Here is a 24,217-nt window from a genome sequence, read left to right as displayed (position 1 = left end):
ATATCTCTGAAAGGTAGTCAACATTCATCATCTAAATAGAGAAGTCAAGTGGCTTAATTGTTCATCTCATCATAACCAGTAAACAAACTCTCTTGGTGAGCTGCACATAAAGCTGTCAACCAAGCAAAACTAATGAAAAATGTCTCGGAGATACACACAACGCTCCCCAAGCAATCAATTCAGATCTCTCGGAACAAAATCATAGGGAAGAATATATAAATCATCATCTGGTTGACATTTAGTTGCTGAAAAATCCAGTCCAATATGCTGTTGCAGGTTGCCACAGTACTTGCACATGAACAGTTAATTTGATGACAGAAATTTTTCAAGACAGGCAAATGAGCAGACCAAGAGACACATGAACCTTTTTTCTTGCAAAATTAGTTTCAGCATATATTCAGCCTCTCCTGAGTTGATTGTCTAAGCTTGTGGTGTGGCTGCAACTGGACATTTTCCTAAAGTATTCCACAAAATATAATCCCCAGAAGTAACCTATTGAATTCATATGAAAACAATCAGAAATTTCCCAGCATGCACCTCATAATTTAATTTTAAATCAATATGCTCCTATCAAGATCTTCAACAACCCATAAGAAAACTATCCACGACGGATAAACATACCTGAGCTGAAACTTCAATAGGTGCCTTAACTGCTGGAAATATGCTTACCTACATACAGCACTTGAGTGTAAGTATCAAAGCCCCCAAAATTAATGATAACACTCATTTTAGAGTGAGGCATTGATTGAAAAGACTTACAGATTTAGGATCAATAGAGATTCCTGAGAATGAAGGCCCTATAATCTTGAAAGAAACCTGTAAACAAAGAAATTAACGCTAACATGAATAGAAACAAACAAATAAAGAAAAAGTGAGTGCAAATACTGTACTATAGCAAGTTATTGGTAAAATGTTGATGCATTGAGCTTATTATTTTCGGGGCATTACAAGTTACAAGTTTTGGAATTTGATCAGTAACAAGAACTAAATTAGTATCTTCTAAAAAGCAGACAGAACAGACCAATATTACCCATGCACAATTTTTTCCTGTGGGTGGCTGTGACCTAAGAATGCATGCACATAAATTTAATAAGGAAAACACATACTGTAGCATAATTGTATGCCTTGCGGTTAAAAGGATCCTCTAGATCAGCTGCTGGAAGATCCTTAATCACTTTCTCCATTATGTAATCTTCAACATTTACCATGCTGCCACTAGATTCTGATTCAAGATCGCTGTCTTCATCACCCATCAGTGCTGATCCAGATGAAGGCACTTTTTGTGCTTGCCATGGTGCAAATCTAACTGTCCCGGAAAAGGTTGCCTCAATGCTTTTCCCAGAAGCAATTCGAGTGTTTGTTATTATCCTCCAGTCCAATGAGTGCTCGGTATTTGATACTGTTCCAATTGAAGGTGTCCCATCAAAAGAAACAACCCTTCTCCTTGGAAAAGGCATTGTTACTGTACAGAACTCTATTGTTAGAGGAGATTTGTAACCTTCCATGATGCTTAACCTAAAGAGAAATGCGCCTTCATTTTCTGAGACCATTGATAGCTGATAAAACCCTTTAATGGGAGGTCCAACAGAACAAAGTGCCTGATAATGCATCAGGACAAAATTCCCCAACGGTGGTGAAAATGTAATAGCCTGTTTATCACCACCATGCTCTGGAACTTGAGCACAAGGATGGAAGGTTAACGACTCAACTCGGGCACTAGCCAACCAGGTCAATGGTAAAGAAACATCAGGAAGTCCCTCCAACTCTGCTCTGCAGTTCACCTGACCAGAAATGGTTATGCTGTCTGGGATCTCATCTCTATCATACATTGCAGCATGGACCGTGTCATGAATAGTGAATAGAATCCGTTGTTTCCCCCTGTAAAGATAAGGCTTCCATGCTGGTTGCTTTCGATCAGCAGGAGGCACGTCGGCTGAAGAAAATCCTGTTGTCTTGATGGCAGAAATATTGGAGTAGCTAAGATCGAGAGGAGTACCTACACACAGCAATAATGAAATGATAAGACTAGCATAGGGCATTTATAATATAAAACTGAAATGGAACTTAGAGTGAAGTACCACAAAAGAAATTTACTAACCAAAGGGCATTGCACTGCTGATGAACGACCTAAGGACATCTTTATCCAAAGGCCTGGATCCCATCTTCGGAGCATCAGACATAGCAGCTCCGGTCACGGCAGTCCCAGATATAGTGGAAGCTGCAACAGGTAAAGCTACAGGTTTTGCTCTTGCAGAAATACTGGTAATTCCTATGCTACCAGTGAGGGTATCGAGCAGCCCGCCAACTGAGGGAGATGCAGCAACAACTACTTCTGGCTCCATTGTTTCACCAACTACGATGTCCCCGATTGTTTGTGCCACAGCAAACGCCCTAATTCAGAAAATTTAAGGGGTGGTCAACATTAGGGTCAGAATAAAATGACAACCTCAGTAAGCAGCATGCTCATTGCTCACACCAAATATAGTTTGGGCACAAGGGTCCATAAAAGCATGACGAAAAAATAGTCTTTAAAAGATGCATTAGGAGGGTGCTGATGAGAGTGGCGGGAGGCATGGGGATTCATTAGGAGAAACATTTCGAAAGATGTCCAATGAACCCCCTCCCCCCCCAGCCCCGCCCTATCTCACCACAACGTCGAGTAAAATAGAGGGCAAGATCATCAGTATGAGCTTTCAAATACTTGATGGCTATTAAAACACCACCACATGCCCCATATAAGAACACATGTTCTCTACAAGTTTATTAGCCAGATCACATATAAAAATCCTGATATTAATCAGAGCAAACAGACTGCTACAGAAACAGAGGATAATCAAGAATGAAAAATTACAACTTACCATACCCTGTGATGGATGGAAGATCCAAGAGGAGTGAAGACAAACTCTCATCAGCCCCAATAGCATTTCCACAGTCTGATGTATTACACATCCTTGAGTAGGACTTCAAATGACGAGGTTCTACCAAAGGCAATATAAGAATAGAATATGGGCCCTTAATATGTAGGACCAGGGGCCACAGGAGATTACCCTCCCCTTCTTCTTTGTTAATGTACAAGCTTATTACATGACGAGTAATTGGATCATCAACCCATGAATCTGATCCTTTAACAGATTGGCTCACACGTACACCAAACCCTCGAGCTGAGCCCTCCCTTCATTATTTTGTGAAATAGTTACAATCATCAGAATTATACTCAATGAGTACACTAAAAGTAGAATAAAAAATTCTTCACGTATAATAGTGTAAAGCAGGGGCAAAGCAAGAAATCAAATGACAAAGATCCCTCATGATAGCAGTGTTGTCTCCAATATTCTACCAGTAAAAGTTGAACTATTAAAGATGAACTTGATCCAGGAATGGAATTTATGAAAAAATAATCAGCAAAACTCTTACTAAAAATTACTTTGCTGAGAGAGATTATCTAGTAGTTGCAGTATATTACTTTCTAAATTACTAAATAAAAACAAGAAACAACAGAAAGTTCTTCTTGCCAACGATGCCTACCTACATTATTTTGCAACTAGATAGACACTCAACTCATAATACATTAACTATGAAGATACAATAATTGTTATGCGTTTTCAGCAGATAAGCACATCAGTCTTTGCTAATTGCTATCAATAATGTAACTAGTTACAGCATCTACGTAGTATTATCTGGAATATATTACCTCAACCAAATATGCCAATGCTGGAATTTATTAAAAGCTTCAGCAATTACATTATGACATGAGAGTCTTAGCTAATCATCTTAAGGAATCAGTAAACCGAAAACCACAAAAATTTCTGCCCATCAGCAAATGAACGATATTTTTGGTGCTTTTACCAAGTCAAGCAAAAGGGAGACCGAATGTCTTAGATAATGACTAAAAGAAACCTTAGTAACACACATATAACAAACATTCACCATGGTTCACAAAAATTATAAAAATGAAAACACAGTATAATTGATCGAGAATTCCGATTTGAAAATCATCAAATTAAGAGGTTGGCACTAAAATCAGCAGGTATGAACTAACCGCTTCTTACGGTCGCTAAAAGCACCACTGAAGTCCGAATCGTTAGGTAACATATGATACTTGAAATCATCGGTGCTTTCCTTCTCACAAGCCACGCGCCACCGCTTTTCAACCACCGGGAATTTCCTGATACATATTCATCCGCAGAAATTATAAGCTTCACATTCATCAATCGATTTGACACTGAAAAATTAATCCGAACACGAAATACCTGGAGAAAATTACAAAGTCCTGATTGTTCAAAATCCAGAGAGCTCTGATGTAGCAGCCGCTTAGCATTTTGACGTTTCCGATTGCGATATTTACAGCATTTTTCTACTTGTCAAAGCGATGAGTGAGATTCGGGGAGACAGAGTTGAAATAATTCGAGCAGATGAGGCATTTTTGATTAATTGTTATTTTTACTATATAAATAATGGGAAATTGGTCTCTAAAATCATGAACTTTACCTAAAATTTGGTATTTTCCATAAACTTTGAAATTGGTATATAATATCACGAACTTTGCATTTTGTTTGGTATTTCCCAAACTCACTCAAATAAGATATTTTCATCAAAATCTTATTTAACATAGGCAACCGTGATATGTTTTATAATATTTTGAACCACTTTTTAAGTTCATAACATGTAGGATAAAAAGTTACGTTGAAAATCACGTTGATTTAATTGTGTGAAGTATGATGAAAAAACCTCGTAAGTTAGTCAAATATAGTAATAGACATGCCGTGGGAAATACCAAACAAAATGCAAAGTTCGTGATATTATATACCAATTTCAAAGTTCATGGGAAATACCAAATTTTAGACAAAGTTCATGATTTTAGAGACCAATTTCCCATAAATAATTACGTTTTGTATGCACTTATTCAGATTTGGACTTCACATAAATCACAAGTTTATTTATGCAAAACAATACTAATATACTTTATTTCATTTAATTTTTATACAAATTCTTTGAATTATTGGATTCTTTTATATTGCAAAACTGTGTTTCCTATTCACTTTTTTATTGTATTTTACTTTAATGATCATTATTCGTCAACCGTTCTAATAATATTCCATCGGTCTTACAAGAAATATGCACTTTTGAATAGGGGTTTTAAGTAAATTAAAAATGCGGTTGAAAGAAAAGTAATTAATGTATTATTAGTGGAGAATGAGTCTCAAAAAAGAGTTTCCAAGATTAGAAAAAAAAATACATACTTTTATGTGATGGGGGGAGTATTAATTAAAATGCCGGAAAGTGAAATCAATCTAAGTCTTCTACATTGAAGGCTGCGAATTGAAACATGTCCTCACAATAGGTGACTCAGTCGGTACCTTGCAGAAGTAAAATATTTTCTCGGCCTAATAGGTTTTGACTATCTATTGCGAAAGATTGTAGTGTCCATCCAAATTTTTTTTTTTACCTCGCGATAAACTAGTGATAATGATGAGATAAAGCACTGAAAGAATCTTAAGCATAGACACGTTTTTATTGCTATCTACAGAAAGACGAAGTCTTGGTGATTCTTTATTTCTTAATCTCTGTATATAATATACGGCATACGTTGATAATTATACACTACTTTGATTTATTAAATGGAGCAGATTTTTTGCAACCCAATTGGTCTGATATCTTGGATAGTGGTAATTAATACTTCCTCTATCCGCGAATAGGAGTCCCGTTTTTCCATTTTGGTCGCCGCGAATAGGAAACCTAGATCGTAATTACTATAAATGGCAAAGTTATCCCAATTGGCCTGATATCTTGTGCATTCCATTTTCGGAAAGTTATCCCGATTTATTTCACATATACATCAACTTATTTACAACTTATACCACCATTAAATACTGCTCCCTCCGTCCCACAATATGAGTCACTCTTATTATGAGCACGGGTTTTAAGAAATGTAAAGAATAGCGGTTGGAAAAATTAGTGAAATATTTGATCCAATTTTTATATTGATTTTATAATAGAATGTGAATTAAGTGACTTAGTGGAATGTGTGACCTACTTACCATTGATAGTAAAAATGAAGTGTAATTCTTATTGTGGGACAGACCAAAATGACAGAGTGTGACTCTTATTGTGAGACGAAGAGGGTAGTACTAATAATGTGGGTTTTCCTATCCACTAATACTATTTTAACTAGTCTTTTCCATATTTCTCTTACTTTATTAATTTTTTCTTAATTCACGTGTCTGTATCAATTCTTTATATTTTTATTGGACGAAAGAAGTAATTTGAATTTCGAATTGGGTTCACCTAGGTTTCGGTTTGGGTTAGTTTTTTAACCTTCCATTGTTCCCTTTTATTTAACTCTCCAATCGATTATTGCCGCTGAACTTCCAGCTACCATGGGAGTATAATTAGTTATTATATACTAAATCTTATTTTTAAAAGTATAAATTATTACGAAATTTAATTAATATTTTGATCAAAAGTGAGTTTAATTAATAAAAAGCGAATACTAAAAAAAAAAGTAATGCTAATACAATATATTCTAATCAGCAAAATGCTTTATTGTCATATCTTACAACTCCTAATATACTTCTACCATTTTCGTTTGGAGACAATGACTAAACGCAAAAAAAAAATCTCTTCAAAAAAAAGTTGTGCTAATTAGAGCTGTTAAGATAGCATTGTGAAAAATTAAGCAACCACTAGGTTGGGATTATTAGTAGAATTTAGAAACGGCCCAATAATAATAGTCGAATTAATATTGATTACGACATACTGATACTGTAGGTCGTCTCCCTTTCTATGTCAAAAAGCCTCTTTTTTGAGTATATAAATATAACTATTTCCTCATACAACATTATTAAACACACATAACACAGAACACACAACACAACACAACACAGCCAAGAGAGATCAGATCAGAGATGGACAATGCTGATGATGCTCGCGCCGCTGCTATAGCAGCGGCCAACGCTGTCGCGCTAGCTGAAATCGATATGGTCGCCGCCAAGACGCGTGCCGCCTCTGGCTGACGTGCCATGAATATTATCTTCTTCCTAAATAATTACTCCTACACTACTAATCTATTTCCAATTCCTAAATTAGTTCGGTATGCAATAACAAAATTCCCGACGCGATTTCATTTCTAGGCAAAACAGTGGTTATTACTTAATTCATTTCTTTACACTCCAATTTACATCGCAATTTTGTTAGTATCTTATTCTTCCATCATAGATTCATCATTTTTGAGTAATTGGTATCAATACTGGATGAGAAAAAGGAAATGATAATGACGGAATTTACTGGTTAAGTTGAAAATAATTCTACCGACGAGAGCGGAGTTGTATATAAGGCGACGGGGATGAGCTCGGCATCGGAGAGGGGCTGCTTTTTTACGTTGGGGATGAAATCATGAAAGTCCACTCCTTCCATTTTAAGTATTACTATGATCTTTATGAGGCCATGATCGTCGAATGTACCATTTTGGCAAAATAACAAACTAAAATAGAAGTTTAAACTTAATGACTTGTCTATACCCTAAGACTATCTCCCCCAACTTTCATGTAAAATATTGATTTCTCTCTTTGCTTCATACACAACTTAACCTATATGGAGTATTAATGACCCTAACTCAATTTAATGAAATATTTTCCATTTCACACATAATCAATAAATATATGGATTATAATTAATTTTATAGATTAAATTACATGAAATTTTAAAATTATTAAAATTTATTAGTAACAAGCATATGGAGTATAAAAACCAACACACAATTAATTAATGTACTTAAAAAGAAAAAAGAAAAACAAGGGAAAAAATTGAAAACCATCCAGTTAAATAATATTTTTCACATATTCTCATATAGTATTAGATCTATAATTAATTTTAATATACCAAAATATAAAATAAAAATTATCAAAATATACCAATCATATAAGGCCTCATGGATATGCCCCTTGCTTTTGGATAGGTCGAATTGCATACATTGAGCATTGAGGTCTGAGGGTCATGATGTATAAATTCTTTAATTTATCTTTAAAATTTATTTGTTGGAAAATTAATGCCAAAAAAAAAACAAAAAAATAAGAAAAAAGAAAACTGAGAAACCTTGAAACTTTAATAACTTATCACTTGTGATCACTTGCCACTAGCTTAAATTATAGAGTTGATATTCTTAATATGATGGTCAAAGATCACCAAGTATATAGTACAGTAAAATTTTACTAATATTAGGAGGATTGAGCTTTTTGTACATTAATTAATTTAACTAATTTAATTTGCTTTCCACTTTTATCACATATATATATATATGCACAATTATGGATCCACATGGGATTGGGATGTCGACGTATCCTATTTTAAGCCCATGACCTCAACTGCTTCACTCCATTTCGGAGCAAAGGTTCATTTTCATTTTACGACAATCTACTCAGCTTCTTATATTTAAATTAATTTGTGCATTGACCCCGATGATACTAATATTATGTTTTATTAGTAAAGAAAATCCATATGATATGTACAATGATAAAAAAAAAATTGATCGATTGTCATTTATTAGTACTAAAATCGACAATAACCTCCTCAGTCTTCACTGTGTCCAATGATTCGTTAATATAAATTATGATTAGTGATTAATATCAATTCAGTCTGTAATTAGCGAGTTATAGATCATATTTAATTTGCATTTTGCAAGGTCACTGAAAATGAAAGTTGCATCACATTGAAATTCCTAGATGGCAAATACATGTAGACATAGTGAGTAGTAAGTGTAAGACAAATGAGTATAAAGCAATTAGAAATTTGAATACAATAAATTACTTATCCCTGACAATGAGATGGCCGGATTAATTAACGAAGCGGCAATCCTTTCTGATCTCCCCGGCATCTCCGAGAAGCACGTCGATGGCGCCCATTTTGAGCATCGACTTGGCGAACTGCTTGAAAAACGAGTCCCGCGACTGGAACCGGCGCACAATGTCCGCGGAGGTGGCGTTCGTGAGCAGGGCGGCGTCGGACTGGAAAAGCCCCTGGTGCTTCTTGACGGCGGTGAAGTAGTGCGTGTCGAAGCTGAGTGTGCTGTTGGGGTCCATGCCCACCACCGTCGCTGGACTCGCCGGGTTTGGGCACTGCTTCTTCAAGAACTCCGCATAGGCAGGGTCCAGCGACGGGTCCGCGTCCCCTTTCCCCGTGAAGTTGTAAAGCCGCCGCGAGAATGCGCCGCAGTGCGATACTCCGATCGTGTGCGCACCTGCACGCTCATAATTATTTATTCACTTATACTAGTATTTCACAATTTAAACTATAGTATTAAATGTCTCATATTTGACTGACGCAGAATTTTAAGTAATTGTTTTATTTTATAAAATAAAAATGTTAGTAGAATGTGCATCCTATTTTTATATATTAATTTTATAATAAAATGTAAGTGAAATGAATTAGTAGTATGTAGAGCTTAATTACCAAATATAGTAAAAATAAAATGAAATAAATCATTAAATCAAGTAAGTTAGTTACCTGACAATGCGACGAGATCATTTATGTCAAGGCCCTTATTGGAGAAGATGGTTTGAAGGGTTGCAAAATCAGAAAATGGTGAGGGTAAATTGCCGTTGACATTTGAGATTAGGGAAACCCTACCATCTTTTCTGCCTGTCAGAACGTCCCATAATGGCTTCTTGAACTGAAAAATAGACTACTTAATTAGAGAATTTAATTAAAAGGAATCTGGAGTTGGAGGTTAAAAAATTATAATCGCAAATTTACCGGAAAAGAGACAGCATCACGTGCGGCAAGTGCGAGAATATCAGCACAAGACACTCTTTGGGTGCAAACTTTCTCAATTCGAGTCTTGATTTCATCAATAACTTCGAACCCACCCAGTGACAGATTTGGTCGTGCATCTTTTTCGGATTGATTTGTTCCCACAGTGTTCAAAAGTATCGATGCATCACAGCCCTACAAATTTAATCGCAAATCAAGTTTTTCATTAGTAATTAAATAGTTTAATGCATGCATATATGAAATAGTTGTAGTATAAATACAAGATTAAAAAAAAAAAGTGTACTTACTTTAACGAAACAGTCATGGTAATGCACGCGGAGAAGCTTAGCACCCAAAGTCGAATCATTTCGTACTTTCTCCTGTACAACTTGTTTCACAAGTTTTTCGGCTTGCTTACAGGTACCGGTAACCTTATAGTAGTCTGGTATTAGACCGACCGGCTTGACGGGAGGTTTACTTTTTTTGGCACCGGCCGCCGCCACAAGAAAAGCTAATAGGAGAAGAGTAATGCTGAAGAAAGATCTCATTTTCATCGTAGCAAAACAAAAGGGCAATGTTTTTCAAAACCTAGTATTATTGGGAGTTGGTAATTTTGAGACACAAAACTAAGGTGGTAGGAGGTTTCCTTTTATAGGCCAAGAATGATAATGATAGAAGATCAAGAAGAGTAGTGGCAATTGAATATTCATTTGAATGTCAACTTTGATGATTGAATCCTTCCCCGTAGGCCGTGGGTCTTACGAAACGCGATGGTTTCTAATTGTTTATTATCCCGATGAATGCAATCGTTGATTTTTTCTTTGGTACATCAATATTTTAAATCTTCCATTGTAATCATATATTTTCTTCTTTTTCTACCACTGATCAAATGAAATACCTATATAAGTAAAAGTAAAACATAGTATACGTTCATAACATATATATAAATGAGAAACTGTGCTAGAAAATAAAAGAGATTTTTTGTATTTGGAATCATAGCCATATACAGATCGATATATATTCTTCCTATATTTATATGAAGATCTTTTTGTGAGTCTATCCGCGGTTAATGAAATGAAAAAAAAGATTCCAAGTAATCATTTGAATAAATTATGGAGTATAGTTTTAGTATTGTTACTTATATCCAAATTGAATTTAAAAAATATATGTTTAATGAATTTTAACATCTAAAACAAGTTTCCAAAAATACCATTTACAAAAAAAGAAGAATCTTATTCCATGCACCAACCTACCCACAAAATGAATTGCTAGTAAATTAATGTTGACTTGTGAAATTTCCTTGAAGATATAAGAATGAGTCAATATGACACCGATAGGGTTTATCCCTTTCTGATAATGACCATGTATTAATTTATTTTGAAAGGAAAACATAAGTTTGGTACTTAGCATCTTTGTTTTACTTAAAACTCAAGCCAAGAGCTCATTTTTCACTCCGGAAATCGAGCGGCCGCCCCAAAATATAGGTCTAGTTGCAATTTACAAACAATAGATAGACTTTATTTTTGAGTCATGTTGAACAATATTATCTTATTTTATGGGCACGGGCATCAATTTCATCAAATAAAAAACACACGTTGTTTTTGTTTCATTGAAACGGTTAAATAGTGAAGTGAATATTTTTCGGACCAAATAGTTGAAGAGTTCGATTTGAAAATGTGACGCCGCGTGCCAACCATGCTACAGTTGGATAAAATAGATAAATAGGATTTTATGTAAGATCTCACTTTGACATTTCGTGGTGTGAAATACTATATAGTTACTATAAATTTTTCATAATATAGTATTTTGTTTGAACTAGCTCCATATAGATTATGTATGTTATATATACTTCATCCGTCCCATAAGAATATGCACTCTTTCTTTTTTAGTTCGTCCCATAAGAATATGCATTTTTTTATATTGAAACCTCTTTTCTCTCCAATGTGGTGTGACTCATTCTTCACTAACAATATTTTAATTAGTTTTTCTAATCTACCTCTCTTACTTTACTAATTTTACATTGTATCGAACCAAAAATTATATATAATTAGTTTATTAATACTACTAATAAATTCACCGACTCAATTTACATTCGTATTTAATAAATCATAGTAGTATGGATCAGTTTTAGACTTTTTGCCCTCGGGAAGGTTAATATAACGAAATAAACGCAAAGAATTAAAATACAGTTATAAAGTACTACTATCACGATATAATTAAAGTCACGCAGAAAGCCTTATATATAGATATTCCAATAAGACTTAAATTAGTGAACTAAAATTGAGCTCTCCGGTTTTTCTTTTGACTTTTGACCTTCTTGTTTTTATTTACTTTATTAAAATAATTATACTATATAATTATTTTAGCGGTTGGGCATGGGAAGATTTTGGAAGAATAAAATAATTTCATTTTCGAAACTCAAAAGTCTTGTATAACTGTTAATTATATTATTATTATATGCTCAAAAAATGTCAAATCTTAACTGAATGCAAGCGCATCGGTTGGCCAAATTCTATATTACAGTTTTTCTTTAACAAAAGTCTTGATAAATCATGTTCTTTTCGTCTATTCCTTCCAAATTAGGCAAATCTCAAATTTTATTTTGCAGATTTTCCCATTATTTCTTGATTATTATTAGTAATTTGTAAAAAAGACCAAATTTGTTCAAGCTGACACTTTTACTTTCAATATACAAAAAGGATATATATTGATATGAAGATACATAAATTTTCTGTCAATTCATGTATAATCGAATGATATTTTGGTAAAATAAAATTTCAGTATTTTAGTAATTTCGTGATAAAATCATAATAACCGAAAGTGTATGTATTATTATACTTTTCTATAAGTGTTCAATTTACAAATGATCGAGTTAATTGCCTATAAAATCACGAAGTTTGATTAAATTTTTGTTTATCTTTCAAAATTTGAATGAACAAATCATGAAATTTTAAAAAATCTCAATTGTCACATTTGATCAAATTTGTGCTATTATTTTTAGTTTCTTAAATAAAAAATATGTCGTTTAGTTGTCTATATGGTTGCATTAGTATATATTTACGCTACTATTCATTCAAAACGCCAAAATTTACACAGGTGCACCAATTTAGCATCAAATTTTCCTCCAAATTAATTGGTTATATATCATGGAACAGTTGATTTTTTTTTTAAAACTTTGTGATTATTTTATAGACGATTTATCATTGATACATTGTATAAAATTTTGCGTATTTACATGCCAGTATAACCCTAAAAAATCTTGTATCCTTACTTCTTATTAGTTGCCATCCCTCTCCCCTAATTGAGCTTGATTTCTAAAATACAGATTATAAGGTATTTTCATTAATATTTAAGTTTATAATACATTATCTTATCTCTCAATCAATATTCGCTTACTGGATGCATGAATTGACTTTGAATATCAAACGTTCATAAATCAGGAATTCAACTATCTTAGACATATGGCTTCAATAATGATCTAAAATACGTCCTAGTATAATGTTGTCCTGATCAAGAAATGAAAAAAGGAATAGATAACTCAATAAGAACATTAATCTATTATTTATCTCATCTCAGAGAAAAAATTGTGCCATAATCTTCATCATCGCGAAAGAGTCATGATATTTTTTATGAGTTGGGGTATTAATTTCCAACTTACGTAGGGGTAATTTAACTGAATCTTTTGTTGTAACAAAATCAATCGCATTAATTGGACTATGAAAAGTCTATATTTAATACCTCGTTATTTAGCCCCCACAAAAAAAAAAAAAAAAAAATCTGTTATTTGGGATAGGTAATATCTAATTATTCAATTATGGAAACAGGAAGCATGTGGATTAAGGCAGTCAATTTTTTAGCTTCTTATGCTAGTATGGGTCGGCTTGTATTTAGAGGTGGATTTGAATTGTTTTGCGATTTTTGCTTTATATTTGTTGTTAGGAAATGTTATGTCCCTGAAATTCACAAGAGCAAGGCAGCTTGGGTTTTGATTTTAGTTGGAGTCATCAACGGTGGAGATTAGTTTGGAGTCATCAACAGTGGGGATTGAATCTGATTGCTACTCTAATCTGAGCCATTGATCTGAAAACTAAAAAGGGGGAAAAGGGCAAATCCTGGTAAGACACAGAGAGTGAAAAACACGAGAGAAAGAAGAAGAAGATCAGCTGAATTCTGATCCTTGAGAGTTCAGTTTCTTGTAGCTGCTAAGATTCTTATATTGCGATTGAGTCTTGTTCTTATGCTTCTATTCTTGTAGTTCATCTCAGTGTATTGTTTCCAGACTGCGATTGTGAATAAAGATTGAGTGCGTGTTCTTCCGTGGATGTAGTCTATTGACGAACCACGTCAAATCCTTGTTCTTGAATTGTCTTTAGTTCATTGCTGTTAAACACTATCAACATTTGTATTTGGAACTATCGTGATAACATATTTCTAGTATAAACTTTTCTTACTTTTTGAGCTTAGTTTCGTAACATTAATTTGCATTCTATCGCCTTCAATAGAATAAATAACGTAAAAAAATAGCGTTGTTGCACGTAATACTCCAATTCGCTGTCAAGTGAATTATTTTATTATTCTTTGCTCATGATTTTGCTGCAATAATACCTATACAAATATACAATGCATATAATTATAAATGGACATATGTGTTCAATGAACATAAATGATTGTCAAAGACAATGATCAAGCTTGCATCATAGATTAAGGCTCGACTTGTTACAACTCAGTTACATTATATTTATATATATGCTGGGTAATTCGTACACTCGATTTATTGATATTGTTGGAGGAAAAATATTTTACCAGTTGAAATGTACTTTTATGAATTTGTAGTTGTCTATTGATTTAATTAAAACAAAGAGGTCTCCCGTTGTGGTAAGTGGATTACAAGATGCTCCATCCAGTTGAATTAAGATGCATGGGAAATTAATATCATCTCAAGATAGCACAAAATAATTGCAACCGACTCATTGTATTTTTTCATTTTAATTACTCTTATTACCGTCGATGTAAGATCCCTTAATAAATTGCTCAACTCAATTAGAGATTCCCACACAAATGTGTGGAGTACCTCCTGAAGTCCAATCGGTAACAATTTGATATCAATCGCCATGAAGATTGACTTAATGTCCAAGTGATTGCAGATTTCTAGGCAAATTATATATGGTTATGCATTTTCCTTTTTATTTAAATTAGGTCAGGTTTTCATGGAATTTGAACAAATTAGGACTTATTTAGAAATTGATTAAATTCAATAGAGCAAATTTGATAAGATTATTGTCTTTTACACTCATCATCGGAGAGATCAAAGTTATTGGGGGATTGAAAACCAAGGTCTAGGTGACACGTTTTTTGTCTAATTTTATGTCCTACCTTTGTTCACTTATTCAAACTTTCCTTTATTAATAACAAATTGGTGCGGTGATTGTTGTTGAAAAACGTTCGTCCACATCATGCTTGGATGGCACACTCCCGCGCGTCGAAGTGGGATACTCATATTATAATTAACAAGGTTCAAATGCATCTACAACATTGTCTAATTGTTTCATAATTACAAAGATTGATTCCAATAATGTAGTAGGATCTTATAATAACCAAATAAAAGTTGACAAAATCTCATCACATAAATAAAAGACTAACATGAAATAGTACTAGTACTCTATTCCTAAGGAAAAACAAAGCTTCCTCTATACTCAAGAATCTCAAGCTTATCCCTCCACATCTCGAAATATTCCTCAAATTTTTCTTCATAATAATCCCAAAGTCGCAAATACCTATTTTTCCACTGCAAAACAACACAACTCCTCTCACACAAAGCCTTGGGTATGAGAGCAACAGCAAATGGTCCAACACCCTTCAAAAAATGCGTTTGCAGCCTATTCCCTTCAATTGTCATCCTTCATATGTTAACCCACATATGCCATACCCCAGCACTACCGGAAGAAGTAAACACAAGAAAAGAGTCATCACCCTCTTCAAAAATCATCCACATCTTTTTCATACTCCTTCAACCTCTTAAAATTCATCTCCAAAATACGGAAACCCTCGTTCCTGAAGTCAAACGACAAGATCACCTCATTTCCCGCCTCGTCAATCGCTAGTCAGTGTGAGAAGTAGCCATTCCTGCACGACGACTTGACAGGGCTAAGAACACTCAAGCCATCACCAACAATGCTCCCGTTGGCCCAGGAATTCGTTGCTCTGGAGTATACCGAGGCATGCAAGTTTCCGGAGCAAGACCACAACTGCACCACCAAGTAATCTCGTGCGACCTTGTCGAACCAAATCCCGACGTCGCGAGGATAATCTGGATCAAACGACCTACACTAGGGTTTGGTTTGGAATTGGAATTGGAAAGGGCAAGGTGGTAAGATAGTGATAAGACCTAAACTAGGGTTGCAAACTGCAATTGGTGCGTCAGAATCCCTGTAGTAGATGAAGATGAGGCCGTGAGCAGGTCCCGCGATTCGAGCACAACGGTCTGCTGAATCGGTTACGTCGAGGCTGAGCGTCAGGTGGTTGTACAACTTGCGGTTGTGTCGGGATAGCATAGACACCTCCGAAACTCCTTCGAGCCGGAAACTGAACTGCACGAGTAGTCTATCGTCGTCGCCGCCGGCATGTGTTACGAACGCACCTGCACCGTCGACGGAGAACGTGGCAGAGGAGATACCGGGCGAGAGTGAGGTGAATGCACCAACGGTGGAAGAGTCGCCGTCGGAGGCAGAAGCGGCGCTGCAGGAGCAGGCAGAGGCACCGACGATAGGACGGCAGTTGAGGCCAAGAGATCAGCTCAAGCCGCCCAATCGTCTGCTGAATTAGTCCTTATGTTTTTTTGGTATTTTTTATTCTATTTTTGGTAGTTATTTTGGGAAGAATATTTTGTTTGATTTATTTTAAACTTATGTTGAGTCGGGCGATTTATAAGCCCCGTCGAGTTTTTTTTGTTGGTTCTTTTCTGATGTCTAGGTTAAGTTGAACCAATCCTAGGTCCTTAATAAATGAAGAGAATTTAGAGAATGGGATGTTCTCTATTTCCCAAAAGTTCAATCATCCCAAGGAATTATTTGTATTTAATTGTTGCAAGCCGTGGTTGTTATTTATCTGTTTTAATTTTTTTTGTCATTCTTTTATAATTTATCATAAGTCTTTGTTGTAATATAATCTATACATATATAAAAGCTAAGTTGTGAGAATTTTTACTTTCTCCTTTTCGTTAATTTTTTTTAACGATATAATTTTAGTAGCATGCACTATTTGATATTAATACAAGATTTATAGTATGAGATATATAAAAGTGTTGTTAAATTTGTAAATAATACTACCTTTGTCCCCCAAAATTTGCTACACTTTGACCCGACACGGGTTTTAAGAAATGTAATGAAAAGTGAGTTGAAAAAGTTGGTGGGATGTGGGTCCTACTTTTAAAGTATTAGTTTTATAATAAAATGTGAGTGGAAATAAGTTAGTGGAATATGAGGTCCACTACCAAAAATGGTAAAAGTGAAGTGTATCAAATTTTCAGGGACGGACCGAAATAGTAAACTGTATCAAATTTTCAGGGACAAAGGTAGTAGTTGTCACGATTGAAAAGGTTAAAAGTTAAAATCAATGGTATATTATACTACTGTTATTATCTAATGGGTAAAATTAAAATTCACTTATCTTATTGCATTGATGCTCGATTGATTTGATTAGTGAGAGGAATGTGTTAATGAGATTTTTTTAGGCAACGTATACATTTGTTTGGTTCAATTTGTGTTGCTTTTAATTAACCTAACTTTGCGCTAACTATAGAAAAGTCATTTGTGCAAATTGCATCCGATGCGAATTTCGTAATATATGACATAAAGAAATAAAATGAGTAAAATATGAAAGATCAAAATCAAATGTGAATAAAGTAAAAGAGAAAAGATAAAAATGTGAGTAATAAATTAAAAGTTATTTTTCATTTTAAATATAAGACTATTTTTTATGGATGGTCGGAAATGAAGATGTGAGACTATTTTTTATAGACGGAGATAATATTTAATAAAATGGATGATTTGATAGTGAAGCTAAATTGGCCAAATAGTCTATGAAGGCCCAACCCATGCCCGTGAGGCCCGAATAATTCAATCACGATACTTTGAAATTGTTATCCATTTAAAGCAAGTGAATAAATTAAGGTGTAAATATTAACTTTTAGACTCTAGATATTGATCCTTTTGTGTTTTATTAGCATTGATTATTTAGAATCTTCAAATTGTAGATAGTATGTTTATAGAATTATTGGGATTCTATTTGTTAATTTAGTATAATTCATTCGTTTGTTCTCAACTATGGAATGATTGATTGTTGTAAAATTTGAGATATTTTAGCATGCATATATATATTTATAGAGAAGTTATTTTTGGGTCTTATTAATAAATTTGTATAGTTATGGTTAGAGTTCCATTATCCACAAATCCACTCTTAAAGACTGAACCACCGAACCCTACCAAATTAGGGCTTTTAGATCTAGTTTTTTATGGATAAGATACAGAAATTTATAAATTATTTTTGTCTTCATCACGAGCCTATTTTAATTCATCCGAAGGTAAATAAGTCATACTAACATGTTACGAAGATTTAACTTCGTCCAGAATATATTACTTCATTCTAGTAGGTTTTTACTTCATACCAGTAGGTTTTTACTTCATTCCAGTACGTAAATGTGGTTTCGCCGTCGCGTGCCGTTCTTTCTCTCTACGATATCTATCACCACCGCCATGGCGCTAATATGGTTTAATAAACACATGGAATAATATAATAAATTATTGGAATGAAGTATGTGTAGAAGCATTTGAAGTCCTACTGGAATGAAGTAAAAATCTTATCCAATGAAGTAATAACGTTTCTGAATGAAGTAATAAACTTACTTGAATAAATTGCATATTTAAATGTCAATCAAGCAAAAACTCACGTCAATGAATTTGAATGAAGCATATGTTGAATCATTTCAAAACCTACTGGAAGCAAGTAAAAACATGTTGTAGTTTCAATGTATTACGTACAGAATGAAGTAATAAACCTATACAATGAAGTAAAATGGGCTAGTAATGAAGCAGAAAAAATTTTCACAGCAGCACATCTCATCAAAAAAACTAGATCTAATGGCCCAGATTTGATCTCTAGTTCGATCTTTAAAATTGGTTCGACATTGATCACAGCTCGTTATTATTATATATAAACTATATTATTTGATTGTAAATTGGTTTCTTTATATATTGAATTTCTGATTATATATTGTACTCCTGGTAATTGGATTGTATCGATTGAATTTGTAGAGTCAAAATTTTCAACTTTCTTTAAGGGTTCGGGCTTATTCGTATTTATTTAGTTTTTATAAAATTTTATTTATCCTTCATAAATTTAGTGCTAATATTAAAATTAAAGAACAATGTCTCAATTAAAAATACTTATATATATGATTAAAGAACATTGATAAATGTACATAAATGACGTTTTAGTTCCATTTTATTAAATAATATAATGTGCTTAAATATATATCCTTTAGCAAAAATTTAGGAAAGGATTACGGATTACATTTTTTATGTTAAATACTTATCTATCTATAATAACTATATAAAAGAAGAGTTTTGGTCTAAATTTGAATATTTATGAATTCTAGGTATGAATTTGAATTATTGTAGATTTAGGAGTGACTGTTTTTTTCTAAATTTTTTTTGATTAATATATAAATAAATACTTAATGTTGTGATAACAATTTAGGGTAATTTTTAAATAAATTTGAATTAATATTTAAGTAAATAATTAATGGATGGTTACAATCAAATTCCTTTGATTTAATTGATTTATATTTTAGCCTCAACTTTTGTACATGTACTTTTTTATCTCATAACTTACATGTCATCAAGAATTGTAAAAGGTTACATTATTAAAAAAATTGATGGCCAAATTTTTTAAATCAGCCATTTCACTAAAAAACAAGTTAAAGCGTCAAACTATAAATTAATAATGATTCTCAATCATAATTTTTTTTTTCTTTTGGAAACCTACTTAATCCACATTTTAAAAAAAATATCAATAATGATTCTCTATTTATTCTCGTGATGACTTAAAATCATAACCTATTGGATTGAGAAAAATCGTTTTATCAACTGAGTTGCGCTTCGTCGTCTTCTTATTTTAGCATGTTCATTGCACGGAATGTGTTCAAATAAACAATAAGTCTAGCTTTTGTAATTAAAAATTGAAGATAATTTATAGTAGAAATATATAGAAATAAATAGAATATATAAGAAAAAAGTAGAGAATTCTAGAAGTGAAAAAAATATTAGGATGAAAAGTTTAGAACAAATACATATGTAGTCTATATATATATATGTCTGTTGTAAATATTTCGTACTATAGGTTAAGTTTTGGAAATTTAGTTTTTTTAGTTTTCAAATTCAAGTAATGAAAAAGTGATATATGAAATTAGTTTTCATAAAATTAATTGAACCGTGCATCGCACGGGAGTGGACACTAGTTGCAGATTAAAGAAAAGATATATCTCGATAATTATCTCTAAATCAAATTGTAAATTAAGTGTAGATTTATCATAATTTTTTCATATTATTTAATTTTTTTGTTGCAAAAAATTCCCAGCGGTGAACTAGCCTAAGACTCGGGAATTAAGAAAGTTCAATTTCGTATTTTTCCCTTGATTTTCCCATTTTTTTTCATTCACTTTTCTTCTCTCCGGTCAGCTAGGTTCACCACTTTCCTCTCTCATTATTCGATCGAGTTGTTCCAGCCATTCCCTTTCTCGGTCACCCTTTTGAAATCGGTTAGTTCTTACTTTACTTGCGTTAAATTATTCTTTATATCATTGTTGTAATTTTTTGGTAAATTCTGTTTGATATGATAAATTCTAGTAGTAATTTCTTTGGTCAGAAGTGTTTGTGGAAATGCGCATAAGATCAAAATGTTATACTAGATGAAAATGCTTTTTTCCATTTCAAGAACAAGAACGCAAAGATATGATCTTTATAAATACTTAATAAATTTGCATGTGCATTTGATTACTATTTTGTAGTATCAAGAATGGATGATCTTTATAAATAGTACATTTACTTCTACATTTTATTACTATTTTGTAGGTATCAAGAACGGCAGAATGTTAAAACACCGTCTTCTTCAGCTGGTTAGCTGAACCACAGTGCTGCAGTGTGGAGTGCCTCTAGAGTGAAACTTTTAGAGAACACTAGAAACTACAAGAGTCAGTCTGTTGATGATGAATTACATCTGGCTGCATCGTACAACATAAAAAGCTGAAAATTGGCGTCCGACACAAAAAGCTTTGGTCAAAAGAGCATGTGCATTGGCTAGTCTTCCAAACCCAAGTTTGATTCTTGAGCCAACAGTGGTTGCACTGCTGCATGCACATCAGCAGCAGCAAAACATGCAACAGAGCTTGGGCTACTTAAATCAGAAAATTGTTTTGATATTCAACATGGGTGCTGGATTTTGCAATGTAGTGGTTGATGCCATCAGAGAAGGAGAGCCGCTGGAAATGCAGTAGGAGGCGAAGACATACTTTATAATACAATGCGCCACATCTTACCTGATATGGACAGTCGTTTTTCGACCTATAGGGTGGAAACAGGGACGAAGCCACTATGGGGCCTGGGGGGCCACTCAGCTTATGATATTATTAGTATATATATTCTACACAAATATATAAAATCTCACCTAGTGCAGTTGGTTTGGGCCCAAGCCCTCTGGTCTTAGTGTCCCAGGTTCGAATCCTGGTATGGACAAATCCTTATATTTTTCTTTTTTTATGTCCTACTGTTTTATTTTCCTTGTTTTGTGTCCCAAGTTCGAGTTCCCTCTTGAACAAATCGATTTATTCTCCTTGTTTTATGTCCAATTGTATTGTCTAACACTCTTTTCTCTATTATCTAAAATAAATGCATTTGTACATTATATGCCAATAATCATTTGAATTGATTAAAATTTTACAAATCTTAGTAAATTAAAACTAATTATAGAAAAATAATTTACCTAATTAGATAAACTAACATATCAAATAAAATGAATTTATCGACAGCTTTATTTGACGATTGTATGCTTGTAACACCATTTGGTTATTTGTAATTTAATACCTAATCTTTGGGATCATTTAGCTAGCTCTAGCAATCATTGCAATTTATTAGATCCCTTCAATTTTTCTATGTGAAATTGCATTTGAGATTTCACATGAGTTATATTCATACAGAGTCTTTATTTTATTTTCTTACACTTTTATGTTGAAGAGTGTTACCCGGACTGCTATTTATTTTCATATATATCCGATTTTTGTCTTATTTTCTAATTTACTTACACTTTATTTTCTAACAATGACCAACATATCTATATCTAGGTTCTACTACGTATCTCTAATTTTTTTTCCTCTAATTATTCATCTATATCGCTTGCAACTATCTATTTATTGAAACAACTTTTGGCCATACCGACACTAAAAAATACCTAAAACTCGGGCCCCTCAATAAAAAATTTCTGTCTTCGTCTCTGGGTGGAAAATATCGCTAGATTGGAATTGCTTCGTGTTGACACGCAAGCTTCTATCCACAAACTCTCCTCCCAATTAAGTGTTCTTATCAGCCTTGACTTGACTTAGGGAATGGGAGAAAGAAGCGCAAGATTCTCAATAGGAAAGAATTCGAGCAAGTGAATCAAGAAATATTTGAGAAATGTAAAAGACTCATCGAAGGCTGCTTGCGCGATGCAAAGGTCTATAAAGGATATAAATGATGTTATACTTGTTGGGGGTTGCTCTAATATCCCTAAGTTGCAAAAGATTGCAATTGGTATCTGCGAAAAGGTTCCATACATGGAGATCAACATGTTGGAAGCTGCAGTTCAAGGAGCATCTCTGATCAACATGTTGGAAGTTGCAGTTCAAGGAGCATCTCTGGAAGCTGCAGTAGCTTCTCAAGTCAGCAAATCTTTCAGGAGTTTGAAAACAACTATTCAAGCAACACCGTTGAGCATTGGGGTGAAAGCAGATGGGAATAGCTGTATCCCGATCATACATCAAAACATAAAATTGCCTGTTAGATGCGAAATGGACTTTACAACTGCGCATGATGACCAAGCAGAGGCGTTAATCATTGTGTGTGAAGGAAGTGAGAAAACTGTGGAAAAGAACCAGCTTCTCGGATACTTGAAGATCAGAGGGATACCAAAAGCACGAAGAGGCGTTCCAATTATCAACGCGTGCTTCAACCTAAATGCAGAGAATGATCTCACAATTTTTGCAGGGTTGATCATGTCGTGGGCTAAAATCCCTGGAGCTCTGTTCATGGAAGCCAGCATGGGAACGATATACGATGGTCACGGATGGCGTTACGACGTGTTCAACACAACATACGGGTCTACCCTTGATTTAGCGACCATCCAAAAGGAAGGTGTGCATCTCATATGAAAGTTAATAAATACAGTGGTTGGTTTTTTGTTTTTTTTTTTTTTTTTTTTTTTTTTTTTTTTGTTTTTTTAATATTGTGCGGCCCAAGCATAGAGCTAATCCAATCTAGTGTTTTGTACTTATAGAATAATCTTGATTCTGGAATATTGTTGATGGTGTAACATCCCTGACTCTAAATATGTTTTATTTTGAATATGTTTATATTTTATTGTCTATTGACATTATAAACATAATAGGTTGTTAGAGATTGTATTAAAAATGTATATTATGTGTGTATATTTATATATATATTTGTAGGTTTGTGTTAAAATGAAAACTCCTCTTAAAGTGACACCGTGATACCACTTATACAACAATATTATAAACGTTATACATCAATCTATAGATTGTTGTATAGCGTGTTGGATATTGCTGGTCAAGAAAAAAATTATTGTATAGTGTACAAAATATTGCTGGCCGTCTTTTTCAGAATTTTTTTTCTTTTTTTGCCATGTGACAGTTTATTATTCGTCCATGTGTACAAATGATTGACTAGGAATGATGACATGATGTTATTTTAAGAGGTGGTGGCACCCTAACACTCCCCTATACTTGTAAGATATGAGTAAAGTTAATAAATACTCCATCCGTCCCTGAAAATTTGTCACTTATTTCCATTTTCGTGGTCCCTAAAAATTTGTCACCTTTCACTTTTACCATTTTTTATAGTGGACCATACATTCCACTAACACATTCTCACCCACATTTTATTATAAAACTACTCCTTCCGTCCCGGCTAAGATGACACATTGCTTAGCCGGCACGGGATTTTAGGAGTTATTGGTTAAAGTGTTTAATTGGAGAGAGAGAATGTGGGTGTAAGTATTAAAGTAGAGAGATAAAGAAAGATGGATATTTTAATAGGAGTGAGAAAAAGTGGTTGAGTGTATTAATTGAAGAGAGAAAGTTACCAAAAAATGAAATGTGTCATCTTAATTAGTTGGGACAAACTAAAAAGGAAAACGTGTCATCTTAAGC

The 24,217-nt window shown here is 33.6% G+C and overlaps 2 protein-coding genes and 1 pseudogene across 3 annotated transcripts; 1 reads left to right on the top strand and 2 right to left on the bottom strand.

Annotated features, from left to right (window-relative positions):
- Position 1: 1 nt before the first annotated feature.
- On the bottom strand, positions 2–4,403 carry LOC125196213 (AP-5 complex subunit mu). 2 transcript variants are annotated; one of them, XM_048094635.1, is made up of 9 exons: positions 4,251–4,403; positions 4,040–4,165; positions 3,048–3,172; positions 2,864–2,933; positions 2,099–2,391; positions 1,107–1,996; positions 760–816; positions 622–669; positions 2–492 (listed from the first exon to the last, which is right to left on the bottom strand). In XM_048094635.1, exons 1-9 carry the CDS (start codon positions 4,316–4,318, stop codon positions 421–423), a joined length of 1,749 nt encoding a protein of 582 aa, XP_047950592.1. In that variant the 5' UTR covers positions 4,319–4,403; the 3' UTR covers positions 2–420. The 2 variants fall into 2 exon arrangements, with proteins under 2 accessions (XP_047950592.1, XP_047950591.1); XM_048094634.1 differs by having other exon boundaries at positions 2,864–3,172.
- Positions 4,404–8,682: 4,279 nt separating this feature from the next.
- Positions 8,683–10,345, bottom strand: LOC125193731 (peroxidase 24-like). Its single transcript, XM_048091597.1, has 4 exons — positions 10,053–10,345; positions 9,748–9,939; positions 9,499–9,664; positions 8,683–9,232 (listed from the first exon to the last, which is right to left on the bottom strand). Exons 1-4 carry the CDS (start codon positions 10,296–10,298, stop codon positions 8,829–8,831), a joined length of 1,008 nt encoding a protein of 335 aa, XP_047947554.1. The 5' UTR covers positions 10,299–10,345; the 3' UTR covers positions 8,683–8,828.
- A 5,617-nt stretch (positions 10,346–15,962) lies between these two features.
- LOC125194588 lies at positions 15,963–23,200 on the top strand (annotated as a pseudogene).
- Positions 23,201–24,217: the final 1,017 nt, after the last annotated feature.

Source organism: Salvia hispanica, chromosome 6 (assembly GCF_023119035.1).
Source record: "Salvia hispanica cultivar TCC Black 2014 chromosome 6, UniMelb_Shisp_WGS_1.0, whole genome shotgun sequence".
NCBI lineage: Eukaryota > Viridiplantae > Streptophyta > Magnoliopsida > Lamiales > Lamiaceae > Salvia > Salvia hispanica.
This window is presented reverse-complemented; position numbering and strand designations above follow the sequence as displayed.

Excerpts from the sequence above, each read along its gene's own strand:
- LOC125196213 (XM_048094634.1), bottom strand. The coding sequence starts at position 4,318 with ATGCTAAGCGGCTGCTACATCAGAGCTCTCTGGATTTTGAACAATCAG. Across the intron at positions 1,997-2,098 it reads CAGCAGTGCAATGCCCTTTG|GTACTCCTCTCGATCTTAGC; the intron begins GTTAGTAAATTT and ends TGCTGTGTGTAG. Across the intron at positions 493-621 it reads CTATTGAAGTTTCAGCTCAG|GTTACTTCTGGGGATTATAT; the intron begins GTATGTTTATCC and ends TGAATTCAATAG.
- LOC125193731 (XM_048091597.1), bottom strand. The coding sequence starts at position 10,298 with ATGAAAATGAGATCTTTCTTCAGCATTACTCTTCTCCTATTAGCTTTT. Across the intron at positions 9,940-10,052 it reads ACCATGACTGTTTCGTTAAA|GGCTGTGATGCATCGATACT; the intron begins GTAAGTACACTT and ends TTAAATTTGTAG. Across the intron at positions 9,233-9,498 it reads TGATCTCGTCGCATTGTCAG|GTGCGCACACGATCGGAGTA; the intron begins GTAACTAACTTA and ends ATGAGCGTGCAG.